Source organism: Ixodes scapularis, unplaced genomic scaffold (genome assembly GCF_016920785.2).
Source record: "Ixodes scapularis isolate PalLabHiFi unplaced genomic scaffold, ASM1692078v2 PGA_scaffold8__174_contigs__length_109621045, whole genome shotgun sequence".
Taxonomy (NCBI): Eukaryota; Metazoa; Arthropoda; class Arachnida; order Ixodida; family Ixodidae; genus Ixodes; species Ixodes scapularis.
Window position 1 is genome coordinate 91,136,649 of NW_024609883.1, and position 16,112 is coordinate 91,152,760.

Here is a 16,112-nt window from a genome sequence, read left to right on the forward strand (position 1 = left end):
AAAAGGATATTTAAGTAAAATTCTTGGTGTAAGTCTAGCCTTTAAAGATATTAACTTCATTGTAGAACATTGTAGGTGCTTATCAATACCATTCAGAAAAAAACGAATATAAATAAACTCTTACTCATCAACATATGTTTTTTAATAGACAGACCCTTTGGGAAGAGGTTTCTTCTTTTGATTACTGAAACATTGGTAAAAGTAACATGATGTGGATGACGGACTGTGAAAATTTTGTGCGGTCCTCCATCAAGATAGTTTTGAATTGTACAGGCATGAACAATGAAAAAGAACCGTGGCATTTGAAATGCTTTCATTTTTAATTACGCAAAAATAAGGCTCTCCTTGATTGAAGCAGGGATAAACCTTTCTAATAGGTAAGGAATCTGTCACAAATGTATTATCATTGTTGTTGCTGTTTCTAATATTTTCACCCTTATTATTTTTTTTTATTCTTCTAATGACGATTTAGATTCATGTACACTTATTAAAATCTATATTATCTTTGACCGAGCAGTGTCGTGCGACCTTTTCCATGTTTTTGTGATCCTCTCATCCGTCATATGCTCATTTGTTGTATGAATTGCACCCCACCCCCTCCTTTCCTATGTAATACCTGAAAGGGCCCTTAGGGTAAATAAAAACCTAGAATTGTGTTTAATTATGACTTACAGTATACGATTACCTCTGTTTTTCTCTGTTCGGCGGTGTTTTATGCAGTCGAAAGCTACCAGGACCCTCTGCTGAAAGAGTGCTGCTGGCTCGGCATCCAGCCCGACAAAATGGTCAGGCACTGTTCCACCAGGAGCGAGATTGTCAAGAGGTACATGCCGGGTCCAGAGGGTGCGCGGTGCGCCGACGTTTTCGCAAAGTGTTGCGTCGAGGCGGAGAATTTCGGTAAGGTGATCGCCGAGTGATCTCGTTCTGTTGGCAACGTGCGCGACCAAAAATGACACTGTGAACACCCTTCCTCTCTTGGCCCAATTTTCATCGTAGCGTTTTGAGTACATGATGAATTCTTCAGGGGTTTATCGAGAAATTGAAACGAGGTTTTTAGACTCTAAAAAATAAGCTACGTACCGCAGAAAGCTGGACCGCAGTGAGAACGTGGCATGCCTCAGACTCTCACGGAGTTTCAGCTCTTTGTGATGCAGAGTTTCATATTCTCGATCGCACATTGTACTTTATTTAATGGAAACAAGAGCAATGTCCGACTGTCAACTTTGACGTTGTTGGTTTAAGGATGCGATGACTTCAATCTTTTACCCCTCGTTTTACACACACCATCGAAATTAAGGTACTCGATGGCAGTCGATAATTCTGGCGTTGCGTCACGGATAGGAACCATAAGAGGAACCCAGCAAAACACCTCGTCGCCAGCAGAGAAACGGCTGCACGCGGCGGGTCCCGGGCAGCCAACGAGATTGCGGAATTATGCAGGATTCATATAGTGCGATTTTATTTGCGATTTCTCATTTGTAACGTCGCTGAAGAGGCAAAAGAAAAATAAATAAATGTCGCAGAAGTGTTGGTGCTCAACGTCGCAGCTGCGAATTAGCAAGCAAAATCCCACCATGCAAATCAGGCACTAGCCGATAAAAAACACACCTGGCAAAAGCGGAGCTCCGTGCTGAGGCCATGATACTTTTTTTCCCTTCGGTAATAAAATGAATTGAAACAATCAACAAAATAACTTGAATGAGTGGCAGGAACAGTGGTGGAACTGTTACCTGCCCCGAGAGCGCACAGATCAAGCTCAGGAACTGAAACGCGAGCCAGACTCGTGCTTGGACTTTCTGGTCCGTAGGACAGGCCGAGTGTCACTTTTGATTAGTAGCCCGGTTATTAAGAACTTTAAGGTAATTAGTATCGTCTCGGTGTACCCGTACCGCCATCTTTTCAGTTCCTTTGGAGAAAACACAAACTGGCCAGTGTATTAAGATTTTATGAGTTTAGTTTCGTAATTCGTACCAAAGAATAAACAATAACGATACAAGAAGGACCGATGATCCCCCTCGTGATTACACGAAAGAGAGTGATCGAGTGTTTTTTTATTCTTTCATACAGAAGTCAGTTATTCGCATTACGCTCGTCTCCATTTCAGAATGTGCAAATAAATATAAATTCATTGCAGACAGGGGCCGCACCGACGCATTTGGAGGACCCACCAGCATTCAAGATGTCATCGACGCAGATTACGACGAAGACCTCTACTCGTTGTCTTCCATCCGAAAAAATTTCCGGGAGACTTGGATGTTTCGCGAAAAAAATATCGGGTGACATTTCAATTTCTCATGCCGTCAAACAACTAAATCTATCATTCTCGTTTCGGTCGCATTACCTCGTTTCTTTTGTTTTCAATGGTCACTGACACGTTTAAGAAACGCGGGGCGTTGCCAGTTTCATGCATCTCATTATGGCTCTGCCGCCAAGGAGATTCAATGAGATCGCTGTATTAGGCGATAAGGACGCTTAAGAAATAATAATGAACAAGATGCGTATACATAATAAGCCATGTCCTGCTATTCTTAAGATATCAGGGACTTACACGCGTCTTCTTCCACCGATGTGTACACTCTAAAAAAAAGGTTATCACCTTACACCCTTTCGTCCGATATAATTGACCCCAAAACTTCAGTTCGACATACAGTGGTCTATAGTCGAACAGACGGCACCAAAATTTACGAGGGCTTGATAACGGTGCGATATAACTTATTAAACAGCTTAAGTACTTATCAAAGACCACAGAAAGAGAACACTGAGGTTTTGCAGTAGGGCCAAGAAAACCTTGAATACATAGGGTGGCTCAAGTCACCAGGCTCGTTCTAAAATGGACCGTAAAAATCGACGCCTGCACATAGCCATCTAAACTTTTCGTCAAAGGTGTATTTGGCAGGTCGGTTTCTTCTCGTAAAATTACAAAGCGTAGCTCTCCTTCTGTAAAAAATAGGGCCAAGAAACTTGCCTGGGTCAACGGCGGGCGGAGACACAGACGACCAAGTCGAGTAGCGGGGTGTGTTTGGCGTTCGTATTGATAGATGGCGTTGGGAGCAGCGTCCGAAGGTGCAACCGACCAGCGAAAGAAAGCAGACGACATGCAGACGAAATCCGTTGGCAACAAAAACGCCGTTGTTATGCAGACGAGTTTTTGTTTTTACTTTAAGTTTTGCTTCTATTGTCTGCATTTATTTTTTAACCAAATGCACATTTTAAAAAGGTTATGTTCATTTTAATAAACCACGGTGGTCACGAGCCGTCGCGATATGGAGGTATAGCGCCATCTATCAATACGAACGCCAAACACACCCCGCTGCTACTAGACTTGGTCGTCTGCGTCGCCGCCCGCCGTAGACCCTGGGAAGTTTCTTTACCCTATTTTTTACAGAAAAAGAGTTACGCTTTGCAATTTTACAAAAAAAAAAACCGACCTGTCAAATACATCTTTGACGAAAAGTTTAGATTGCTACGTACAGGCGTCGATTTTTACGGTCCATTTTAGATCGAGCCTGGTGACTTGAGTCGCCCTATACAGGGTGAAACAAGGAGACGCCAGGCTCTTTAAATCGACCGTAAAATTCGGTTTCTTAACCTATCGCACGACGACTTTGTGCAGCGTTGCCCACAGATGGTGCATTTTTTTTTGTAAAATTTGCGAAAAGCGAACTTACCTGAGGAAAAAGTAAAGAAAGAAAAAGGCTTAGCTTTTATGGAAACGCAGCGACGCCACCGGTCCGCAAACAACACGGCGCCGTTTCGCACGGGAGACAAGAGATGGCGCAAGCGATCGCGACGCCAACTGTCGCCAACGAACGAGCAGACGACGCCGAGAGCCGGCCCTTTTACAGACAAGGAACTGCCGTTCCTCACTGTTACCACGCCTGTCTTTTTTGTTTTGTTTCTGCGACTGTCGCCGCTTGCGGAACGCGCGCCGCTTTTGAGTCGAAAATATCGTCTGCTAAAAAGGCCTGCTCTCGGCGCCGTATGCTCGTTCGTTGGCAGCGTTTGTTGCGCCATCTCTTGTCTCCCGTGCGAAACGGCGCCGTGTTGTTTGCAGACCAGTGGCGTCGCTGCGTTTCCATAGGAGCTAAGCCTCTTTCTTTCTTTACTTTTTCCTCAGGTAAGTTCGCCCTTTGCAAATTTTACCAAAAAAATGCACCATCTGTGGGCAACGCTGCACAAAGTCGTCGCGCGATAGGTTAAGAAACCGAATTTTGCGGTCGATTTAAAGAGCCTGGCGTCTCCTTGTTTCACCCTGTATATATCTCTTTTTTGTAGTCAGTAACACGTACATTGCGTATTTTAATAAGTTGTATCACACGGCTGTCACGCTCTCATGAAAGTCGGTACGGTCAGTTTGAGGTCAGTCCGCTGTACGTCGAACTGAAGTTTTGGGATGTCTTATGTGGGACAAATGGTGTAAGAATACCCCCTTTTTTCTGAGAGTAAACTGTGAAGCCTGCACCTTTACTGTCCCGCGACGCCGACGCCACGAGCTGATGGGACTGATCAGACGGCGTCAAAAAGTGCACCATCATGGCGTTCGTCATGTTTCTGTACATGTTCTATCGTCGCTCAATTAACGACGAACATAAATGTTCCGGTTACGTGCGCTTTTAACGCTGCCTGATTAGTCCCATTGGCTGATAGCGTCGGCTGCGTCTGGACTTAAGCTGAACTAAAGTATAGAGATCAATCAAAATGCCGTATGACATTATGCCCCGATGGCCATGCCGCTCTTGTCGAAAATGACGATTGCCGACTGTATGGCTACTGGTGCGCGACACCACTCGCCTTTCTCATTGAACAAACAAGTTTCAAAGGATTATTTGTGATAGGTATTAATCGGAAGGTATCTCGACGCCTGCATGCGGGTATGAACCAATAAGAGCGATGGTGCGAGTCACGTGGCAGTGCTCTGAAGGAAAGCAATCTCTCGGCTTCGTCATCGTCTGTCGCTCCGGTTGACGAACAGGTTTAGGACTTCGGTTTTTGTCATTCCCTTCTGACTCGATTCAAATATTTCAGTCATCATTTGTATGATAGTATGAAGCCGATATGTATCGGTGTTTATTACGTTTTGACACAAATGCAGCCCGCAAGAATTGGCAAAAAACAAACAAACAAACTCATTCAGATAAGCAGTGGTGCATAAAAAGCATGAGCCTTTCTAATCTCGTTCTTGAAGGCCCATAGCTATATTGATAGCGATGCAGATTAGTATTAGATTAGTCAAACACCGTTTAATTATATTTTCGGCTGTTCTTTTTTATTGCCGATTTGTCGGGTGTATAAATTTATTGCTGTATTTGGGTACATGTCTGAATTCCGAAAACCTACTCATTGAAAGCTCTTAGCTTTTACCGCGTAAAAGCATTCATTACATTGTTGTGCGGTACAGTTCTTGTTATTTCAGTAGATCTAGACACGCAAGTGAAAGCCTTTACATGTACCGAACTTAGTGATAGCATCATGCTTTTTAGCAACAATGTAAGTCTTCTTACACTTTGTCGAAGAGGAACACGCAAATGTGATACAGTGATTACCTTTCTAAGAGAGTAAAGTGTAAGCATGCATTCTTAGTTTTGTTTACTGAGCAGCGTAATTCAATCTGGATTACACCTCTATACACTATTCCAATATTTACATGTCCTCAGCCCGGCGTGCGATCTCTTCAGCCCAGCACGCGCATGTTAGTCGCTTTGGAAAGCGAGCAAATGACGCGGCATATGCACGAACACTGAAAATAGAACCGGCTAGAATCCCTTTCTTCGAATGGTCTATAGAACTTTGAAAGTAAACTTTCTAAAAGATTCAGCTACAAATAACGTTTCACTGAAAAAAAAAAGCAGAAAAAAATGTTTATGAAAAGCTCTTAAGGACTTTTCGCCAAAGTTTCTTGGCGAGGCGTCAGTGGACAATGTGAATCTTCCAGTAGGTTTCATTATATTCTCATTTCCACTAACCACCTTTTCGATTTGTTTGCGCTGCACAGCGTTGGTTCTGAAACTGGGTTACTAGGGAGCCACAGGTTCCCCAGAGTAACCCTCAGAGGCTACCCAGTCTCCTAAATGTTTATAAGGGTTTTTCCCCTAAGTAAACCATATTCCCAGATAAAGGACTGTTTTAAGCAGATCTGAGTCACTCATTGATGCATAACTGTAAGCGAGACATTCCCTAGTAATTTGGATCGTTGTTTACAACGTGGGTAAACTTTTGCACTGCTTTTGCGCTTCAAGGCTGGGAGGTGTTCCTCGTTTGCCATTAAAAAAAAACAGCTTTTTTTTTTTTTTTTTTTTTTTTAAGGATTGAAGAGTTAGATAGTTTTTCGTCTGCAGTAAGAACAATCATGCGTGTTTATTTAGACAACAAACAGTTAGTAACGGTTAAGTGTAAAATTAAGCTAGTACAGTACCACTACTAGCCTGGGGTCTTTAGCGTGCGTCACGTGGTAGTGGCACGCAACCGGGCTGATTTAGGTCGAAACGGGTAGGGTTGGGATTGAACTCAGGATTACCGACTTGTGCGGCGCGATCTTTCGCTCTACCTGCTTCGAGTTGGGGTACGTTAAACACTCGGGCACCGAACACCCTCTGCCGTACAGAGTTTTAAGGGCTTTTGTGTGTATGTTGACACTAGGTAACCTTTTCTTTTTTAGGAAGGACGGTATCGCCAAATTCGAAGGCAGCCTCCCGCACAGCATCACTAAGTGGTCCGTACAGGCGGTGAGCGTATCTCCAAAGGGCGGCATCTGCGTCGCCGAACCGGCCGAAGTCACGGCCTTCCGCCAGGTCTTCCTCCAGGTCGACCTACCGTACAAGGTGGTCAGGAACGAACAGGTCGAGGTTCTGGTGACAGTGTACAACTATGGGTCCAACTTGCTTTATGTGAGTATGCGATCCCGACCGCCTGGTCTATGATACACTTCGGGCCGCGACGTCTCGGACTTTTACTGCCAACGACCGCACCAGTTACAAGCTGAGATATGCCGAATCGAACACCTTATAATAGCTTTTCTAGGAACAAGTTGGTTTTATACATTTTGTAGGAATACACACACAAAAAAAAGAAAGAAAAACATTACGAATTAGACGAACTAGGTGCGACACACTTGCACTTCGCTGGTTCTTTCCTTCCGTCTCGTGCCTTTTTTTTTATACCCCGATAGCATCCCCTGTTGCATACAAAATAGGTAGAAGTTTCACTGTAGAGGGCCCTAGTGTTCTGTGTATGCTATGCTGTGTCTCTCCAGTGTCACGTAGTAGATGCCGTGGGATCAAGCCAAGAGCCTACCGCACGTTCCCACAACTCATTGCGCGGCTTGAGCGAGTTGCATTCTGGGATTTTTGCAAATGATTTTATTCCGTCTTTGACGGTTTGGAGAGTTAGAGAGAGCGTAAAACCAACACAAACAAGCGGACGTTATATCCTGACACGCGTAGTGTAGGGCGCTACGTCTGTCGTGGATCACTATGTGTGGCATCAACCTAGACTATAATATTCAGTGTTACTCCCTAACGTTTACGAAAGAAACGCAAAGGAGCGCCGATGCTCTCTTCATGCTAACTGTGCCTTGCCGATTCTTCGTTCCTATGTTCGTTTATTATTTTTATTTCTGTTAGTCGAATACGCAAGCGTAGGATTGGGATCTCGCAATTATTAAAACTACATCCTTTTTAATTTAGCTGAGGTCATTGCGAAGAAGTATTCTGAGTATTCTGAGAAATGTAGGGGCGTATTCTGAGGAATATTCTGAAACTATTCTTTGGAACGTTCCAGTTGTATCTTGAGAAAGTTTTGAAAGTATTCTGAGCAATCTTTTTCTTTTACGGTGTCTTTGTCCTCAAGGGAGCCGTGTTCTTGTACGGAGTTCCGGGTGTGTGTACCGGTGCCCGCCACCAGCTACGCCCAGACCAGAAACCGGTGGAAGTGAAGGCCCAGTCGGCCGCCAGCGTCACCTTTCCGGTGATACCGACGCTCCAAGGAAAGCACACGATTCGCATCCTTGTGAACACCTCACAAGGCAAAGACAACGTCGAGAAAATTCTCAATGTTGTGGTAAGCTGCTACATTACAAAACACTTTCTGAAGTTTCCACACGAATGAAGTGCTATGAAACAACCGTAGTAGCTCACTTAGTTCTTTAAATGTCCTTAGATGTCCTAGCGTTCCAAGAATGTCCTGTGGACGTTCATAAACTATCTGGGTGGCTTGGGAAGTGGTTATATGTAAAATAATCTGACAATTCGGCGCCTGCACATGGCGAGCTTAACATTTCCCGAATAGCACTATTTAGTGCTGGATTTCACCCAGTAAAACATTTAAGGCGTAGCTCTGTTCCCGTGAAAAAGAAAGACGTTTACAAATCTCTGTAATACGAAATTAGTTTTGATTTTGCAATATGCCGTGCTAAACAATTTGAGAAAGAAATATATATATATATAGATCACTCTCCTCGCATAGTGGTTCTGCACCGTCCTCCTCTTCCGTGTCCTCTTTCTCCTTCGTACCCTCCCCCTCCGTATCCTCCCCTCCTCCTCTTCCGTACCCTCCCCCTCCTCCCCCGTACCCTCCCCTCGTCCTCCTGCATGCCCTCCCCTTTTCCGTACCCTCCCCTTCTTTTCCGTTGAACCATCCTCTCTTCCTCCTGCGTACCCTCTCCTCCTCCTTCGTACCCTCCCCTCCTCTTTGATACCCTCCCCTCATCCCACAGCTTCCCCGCCAAATTTAGCTGGAAAATTGACGCCACGTTACCTCAACACCAATTCAATTTCCGCTCTAAATTTAGCGGGAAGAATGAGGTCACATGACTTCATGTCACGTCACCTATGAACAAATTCAGTTTTTCCGCTAGATTTAGCGGGACAATTGACATCATGTGACCTCAACACTAATTCAATTCTCCGCTAAATTTAGCAGGAAAACTGAATTGGTGTGTAAGTCAGTGACGTCCCATAATGTAACACTGCGCGTTCAGTTTCCCCGCTAAATATAGCTGTAAGACTGTCGTCACATGACCTCATCACCAATTCAGTTTCCCCGCTAATTGTAGCGGGGAAACTGCGACGTACCATAAGGAAACGGGAGGTCACGCCGACGGCGACGCCGAAACCGCTCAACGCGAAAGCAGGTGCCTAAGAGCTGTGCTCTAATAATTAAAACACCATTACTGAGAGTTTCAAGAACTGGCGCCGAGGCTAACGACCGAGTCGCACGGGAGTCGTGCCTGTTACGCCATCTCATGACACGTGCAGGAAGCACTCGGTCGGAAGCAGACGATGCAGGGATTGCCAGCGTAGGCGCCCATTTTTGAAAACGCCAAGGATGTTTTTTTTAATATATATATATATATATATATATATATATATATATATATATATATAAAAACGGAGCTAGGCTTTGAAGTATGTAAAGTATACTACTGAAATACACCCCTGAATAAAAATTGAAATCATTACGCGCAAGCGCCGATTTTTAAAGTTCATATGACTGCGAGCTCCTCTTTTAATCCCCTTAGCCAATGAGAAGGAGAATCGGTATCATGGTTCAAATGTAACACTCTCAATGACAAAATGGAAAAACGCGTTTTTGATGTTCAGCTTGTATGATCACCAGAGTGAGACACTTCTGCCCGGATCATCTACAAGCTGATAAAGCCAAGCCCAATGATTATAGTGCCTCGTAAGAATCGCGGCGCAGTATGCGTTCAAGATGAAAACGTAATAGTGTTGAAATATTTCTGGAGAGTGAATGCAGTGAGTGACAAACTTTTCTGATAAAATCAAACTTTTTTTCAGCCAGAGGGAATCACCGTAGAAAAGAACATATCGATCGTGCTTGATCCTACAAACCAACAACAACGAAAAGGCCGTCGCGTAAAAGGTGATTTCTTCACAGGTAAGTATCGAAGGTTTCTTCGTAGTAAAGTTTTGAAGTTTTGTATTGCTACACTGATAGGGAGAAATTAGAACGTCGTTTACCGCGAAAGGGACATTTTACTTTCCTCCGTCAAATGTGCTTCTTTTTAGCCAAAACGCCTTCGAATGTTTTTTTGTTGTGTTTTTAGTGCGAGATTTACTTTCTTTACATTGCAAAAATGAGTACATGCAACTGATTCTTCTCCGAACTAAAGTGTAAGCCAACGTTACTAGAACCACTCAGTTGGGAAACTGCCACAGAGACTGCTCTGAAAAAGTGGCGCCGATCTGTCCTCCAGAACCGAGCTAATGGCGAACACAACGCCGCCATTTCTCCCGCAGCGGCCACTCGAGGAACTGCACGTTACTTCTATTTTGGCTTTAATCGGTCATTCTGGCGCCGAAACAGATACAGCAGAAGAGGTTACAGGGGCGCCACCCCCGTCTCCCCAGCGGACGCGCCGCGAATTACTACCGAAGTTAAAATGTACCTAGGTCGGGACGCGCTACCTGAAAGCATGGTTGTATAAAATCAATATTAATTGTTCCGCAAAACCTTGCAAACTAAAGATTATAAAAACATCACGCGCCCTTCATTTTGTACTAAACTCCAATCAATTTCATACAAAAAGAGTCACAAAAACGTGCTTTCTAAAAGTTCAAGGTGCCCACAGTACAGACAAACGATAAAGAGTGGCGCTGTTGTCGTATTTAGCTCGGTCTCGGTGGACGCCAGCGGCCCAGGTTTCGACGGCCAGTTTCCCAACTGAGTGTTTTAGTAACGTTGGTGTAAGCTTAGTAGCTGGGAAATTATCACTAACTATCAATTCCTGTGAATGTGAAAGGGCCTAAATTGCACGAGTAAAAGTCTAATTAAAAAAAAAAAGAAAAAAAAATGAACAGAGCCTCAAGCTAAGTGTTTGTTGCAAAAAAAAAACAAAAAAAAAAACAAACAAAAAAACAGGTGGTAATTATTTTGGCATTGAACAGCGCGTAATTAATGTGTGCTTTGGATCTAGATTCTCTCGACCCGAAGTCAAAGCGCCAGAACATCAAGATTGACACACAACTTCCTCTAGAAGCCGTCCCAAATACAGGGGTCTTATCCTTGGGGGTTATGGGTGAGCATTCTTTAGACGTTGTTCACCAACGTTGCCAGATAAACGCATCTTAAAACGCCGTCGCTTTTGTACCAGGAAATCAAATGGAATCAACCGCGGAATCAACCATAGCCAATGTCGAGTCCCTCATCTCTTTGCCAAGGGGCTGCGGTGAGCAGAACATGATGCTCATGGCACCCACCTTGTACGCGTTGGAATATCTCAAGCAAAAAAATTCCCAGAACACAACAGTGATGGAGAAAGCCTACCGGTATATACAGCAAGGTGAGTAGAGTTTTAAGGCTTTATCAATCTCACTTAATAGGGTACTCTGCCGTTTTCTTTAGAGTCCCCGATCTGCCTGATAATTTGCTGAACACACCGACAAACATCGCTGAAATTGTAACCAAATATTGGGCCAAAACAATTTTTCTTCGCGAAGTTATTTAACTTACAATTTTGGTCCTCACCGCGTTTTTTAATGTGGAAGTCTCTGATGGAAACAATTAAAAAGTGAATCCAAAGGAAGGCATGGATTCAGTTTTTGAGCTGTTGACTTTCTTCTCAACCGACTACAAGCAGTTTCATGGTGTCAAATGAGAGGCTTTGCAAGCTCTTTCCAGCACCCGCGATGCAGCACGAAACAACATGCTCGGCATAGTCCATTTTCAGACCGCCCGCTCGACCTGCAAGCCGGCCTTCCACTGACGTCACGGCACCGAAAAACGCGCGAGAATATCCGAACGTTGGTTTTTGCATCATTTTCGCTTACCTATCTCACAATAACTATTCTGAATTTCGCGATACTAAATAGCATAGTGGAAAGGGAGGAAGCCAGCGTAATTCCGAAAATATAGTTAATTGATAATTGGCGCAGCAGAAAAAACAAAATCGCAGATGTACTTTTTTAAAGCTTTACCAGACGCTTGTATTCGAAGCACAGTAGTTGCAACTTGAGAATGAAACCCCATTAGTATCTGTCGGCTATTGCAGTGCCAAAAGTGCGTCGTCGTCTCGCCGATCGTCGTATTTTTGTGTCGGCTATATCCTGGAGGCTAACGCAATCACGCGCAGTTAATGGCCTAAGATCACACGCTTTTTTTTTTCTGTGCGTGATTGGTTTTAGACGTGATTGCAGACGAACACGAAGGACGAGCGTCGTAACGATGCAGTTTTGGCGTTGATTGGCTGACTCCATCAAACTAAAAAAAAATCTGTGCGTCTACTTTCACGCACAACACTCGGAGAGCCAATCAGCGCAACTCACGGAGGCAGCTCAGTGAATGACGATGCCGAAACATCTGTTTAGACCAAAAAACGCAGACTGAGTTGTGACATTAAGCAATGCAAAACGTCACGCTTGCATTGCCTAATGTCACAACTCAGTCTGCGTTTTTTGGTCTAAGCAGATGTTTCGGCATCGTCATTCGCTGAGCTGCCTCCGTAAGTTGCGCCGATTGGATCTCCTAGTGTTGGGCGTGAAAGTAGACGCGCAGACTTTTTTTTTTGGGTGCAGAGGGTATAGACCAGTGTCTGCTCTGTCCCATGGACGCCGCCATGTTTTTTTATGCTGATCCACCATGATACAGTAAAGGGGGGGGGGGCTGCGCTTTTTGTAAGACTCCGTTTTTTTATAAACCTTCGCACATATCGTAGTGCTAAAAAGTCGGAAGTCCATAGTCACGACACTTCAAGAACAATACCGATCTAAAGAGTGCTGTTAAAAGCAAATATCCTATTTTATGCGCAGCCCCTTTGTTCACAAGATCCTGCGTTTGAGATTAATTTTTGTTATTTTTATTGCTGGGGGCTTGGATTTCGGGCATTGGTCTATACCATAGACTGCGGGCGAAAATATTAGAGAGTTTTAGGCAACAGTTTTCGCACCTTCGATACGGTACCATGGACCCTCGAGTACAAACTGCGCATGCGCTGCCACAGGAGACTCGCACATGCGCAGTTCGTACTGGGGGGGGGGGGGGGGGGGGGGGAGGGGGAGGGCCCATTGTACCGTCTCGGATGTGCAAGAATGGCTCCCTAAAACTTTCAATTGTTAAACGAAGCATACATCGTCACTAGCAGCCTCGTCACGGTTCTCGATTTGTGATTTGTTCTTTCACGTTCTTATTGACGATTACCGTACTCTATTAGGTAATGCAGTAAGAATAAGATGCCAAGAACACCCATAATCTCGCGTCTCTTAGGCAGTAAGTGGCTACCGTGTTTCGTTATATTGCAGGTTACGAGCAGGAGTTGGCGTTTCGAAACGACGACGGTTCATTCTCGACGTTCAAACAAAGGAAAGGCAGTCTGTGGTGGGTATACTGGTCTACCTTCTTGGTGTGAAAAGTATTGATCCGAATTTCGTGAGGTGTTAAGGCTAGAAGAAACAGATTGCGCCGCAAATGTGAGCAAGTGTGAGCTATAGAGAAGGGGAAAGTCGTGAAATGCTCGGTGTAGCGTGTTCGGTCCAGGGTCAGATCGGCCAATCAAAGAATAAGAATTCGTCTTTGAGTGCGACGTTTGAACGATTGATCCCAGGAGCATTTGGAGCGGGCCGTAACGATCGACCTTAGCCTCCTCGGGCAGTTGGTAAGCGCAGGGATGGACTCGAAGGAGTAGACAGGAACAAGCGATACTTTCAACTAGTTTAATCGGGGCCGGACCGTCTCTGTTGGCGCTTACAAGCAACCTGTGTATACCATGCATCAAATAGCCTGACAAGAAGTCTTGTTAAACTACGCATTAGCTTTCGCTTCGGCATGGAACTGACCAACTAAAAACGAAGGTTACCAAAGCACTGCCCCTCCGAAAGCTGCATATAACGCCTTTCAGTTATTTCTTTTTGACTGTTACTGTTACACAGAAATGTCTTAAGCTTAAATTAGTTGAGATTTGCTGCAGAGTCAAATGCTCTTTTTTATATAGTTTAAGTTCATAATGTATTGGGACAGGATATGGTTTTGGGAGATACGATTGTCCTTGTGCAGAACGTTTAATTTCTGTATCAAAACGCGACGAAGGTTTCCAGTAAAATGTGTGCATTCCAAGTAAAATTTAAATGAATATCTGATTTTTACTGTTGAGTAGAAAATGCTTATGCTGATTCAAGAGGTTATTAGAAATGTACATAAAATAGAAGCGACATTTCAAAACCTGTGTCAGTTTTTGTATGGCCAAACATAACTTCGTTGATTATGCCATGTTTGACGATCTCTGTTTTGGCGTGTTTCAACTTCCGTATAACCTAAATTATGCCTGAATCTCAAGTTTGACAGACGCCAAACGACTGCGCAGGTTGACAGCCTTTGTGCTCCGCGTGTTCTGCAAGGCCACGAAGGTAATCAACATCGACCATCGAGTTCTTCATAGCGGAGTTTCCTGGCTTGCCAAGCAGCAAAGAGCAGACGGGGACTTCGAGGACGAATCGCCTCTCATGCATGGCCAGATGCTTGTAAGGACAATACTTGCGTCCCAACAAGTCATATCGGACGCTTCGTTTCCGCGAATGGCCGTTCTTCAGCCAGATTTTATTAGTCAAACTTATGTGGCTTACAAAAGGACCTTTGCGTAACGTATACGTTTAGATGATTCGCAAGAACTCTGCGTTGCTAGCGGGAAGCTAGCGCGGGAGCTCGTGTCATCACGGTATGCACGGATGGATCCTCGTGCCCGCAGGGCCGCAATCCGCAGCCGACGCTACAGACCTTTGCAAAAATCGCTTTCTGCACGCTGCCATCTTTGTCTGCTGGGCTGTAAAACGCCTTCTGAGCATGCGCTGTTGATCTTCTGTGCTGCAGATCAGATGCTGCGCATGCATCCATGGCTTAGTGACTCGACATTTTTCGCCCGGGTGATAAGCGATGCGAAGGTCTACACACGTTCCGATGCAGTCAATGCAGAAGCACTAAAAATTGCACCGTCACGTCACTCATCGTCTTTGTGCGTCTGCTATCCCCTTACTAAGCCAATCACGCGCAGTGATTCTCGTTGTCCTACTTGGTACAACCAGCAACACCACCGAGAACAAACACCCGATGAGACACATTTCGCTCGGTCGTATAACCCAACGTGGTTGTATGCGGAGTGTAAGTTCGCCTGCTTCTTTTTGCAGGGGTTGTGGTGACGCAAGAACGCCAAGCTCTGGTTGGCTCCGATTGGAGGATAGAGGGTAGACCTCAAAATCAAGCTACCTTGAGATCTACCCACTATCCTTCAATGAGAGCCAATCAGACCTCGGCGTCATTCTGACGTCATCACAACCCCCGCAAAAGAAGCAGACGAACTTGCGCTCCTTATAGGATTACGTTTTAGTCGCAATACTCGCTCTAAACTCGGCCGGGAAACATCGGCAAACTGCACGTAGCCATGTCAGACTTTCGCCGTAGGTGTATTATACTAGCTTTTTGTCGCCATGAATTTTCAAACTGTTGCTCCGTTTCTGCTACAAAAAAAAAAAAGAGATGAACACATTCTTATTTATTACACGGTCAGCGGCGTGCAACGATGCACACGGCACAGCTATAGTGAGGGTTGTGTTTGTGCGCTAACAGTGTCGCGCTGTATGGGACGTCTAACGCAAGATGGCGTCATGCAGGGTGGCGTCAACGGAAGAGTCCCAATGACTGCATTTGTGCTGCTGACACTCTATGAGTGTGGATCGCGAACAAAGGTGGACCAGCAGGTAAGTCGCTCGGGAAGGTTTGGCGTTACGTACTGCATGACATTGTTTCCGTATATTTGTTAAACGATTTATGGCTCCTTTTTTATTTGCGCATCTCATCTCGGAAAACAGACGCCCCCTGGTGTTTTTAATTACACTTTTGTTGCTTCGAATGTCCGCGTACGTTAGCTATAAAATTGTGGCGACACGGTTTTTATACAATCATTAAAAATTAGGTTTTTTAGTAACGGGTGCATTTCCGTAAAATTATTCAATAGTAGTTAGAAACAATCATCATTATCATGTAATCAAAAGAGAAGTGATGTAAGATACATTATACAAACTAAAAAAATAAAAATATTTGGAGAACTGTGGTGCCACATGTAGATGTAAACAGAAAATTTTAAGTATTTAGGCACGCGTCGATACTTTCTT

At 44.5% G+C, this 16,112-nt stretch overlaps 1 protein-coding gene across 1 annotated transcript in view; it reads left to right on the top strand.

Annotated features, from left to right (window-relative positions):
* LOC115319841 (complement C3) overlaps positions 1-16,112 on the top strand; it is a 77,030-nt gene that overhangs the window by 29,058 nt on the left and 31,860 nt on the right. Inside the window, exons 17-26 of the mRNA XM_040223228.1 lie at positions 721-897; positions 2,135-2,276; positions 6,656-6,884; positions 7,846-8,055; positions 9,795-9,894; positions 10,934-11,035; positions 11,111-11,299; positions 13,254-13,329; positions 14,312-14,468; positions 15,612-15,698. Of these exons, the coding sequence (XP_040079162.1) occupies positions 721-897; positions 2,135-2,276; positions 6,656-6,884; positions 7,846-8,055; positions 9,795-9,894; positions 10,934-11,035; positions 11,111-11,299; positions 13,254-13,329; positions 14,312-14,468; positions 15,612-15,698 (1,469 nt within the window). The remainder of the gene's footprint in view (positions 1-720; positions 898-2,134; positions 2,277-6,655; positions 6,885-7,845; positions 8,056-9,794; positions 9,895-10,933; positions 11,036-11,110; positions 11,300-13,253; positions 13,330-14,311; positions 14,469-15,611; positions 15,699-16,112) is intronic.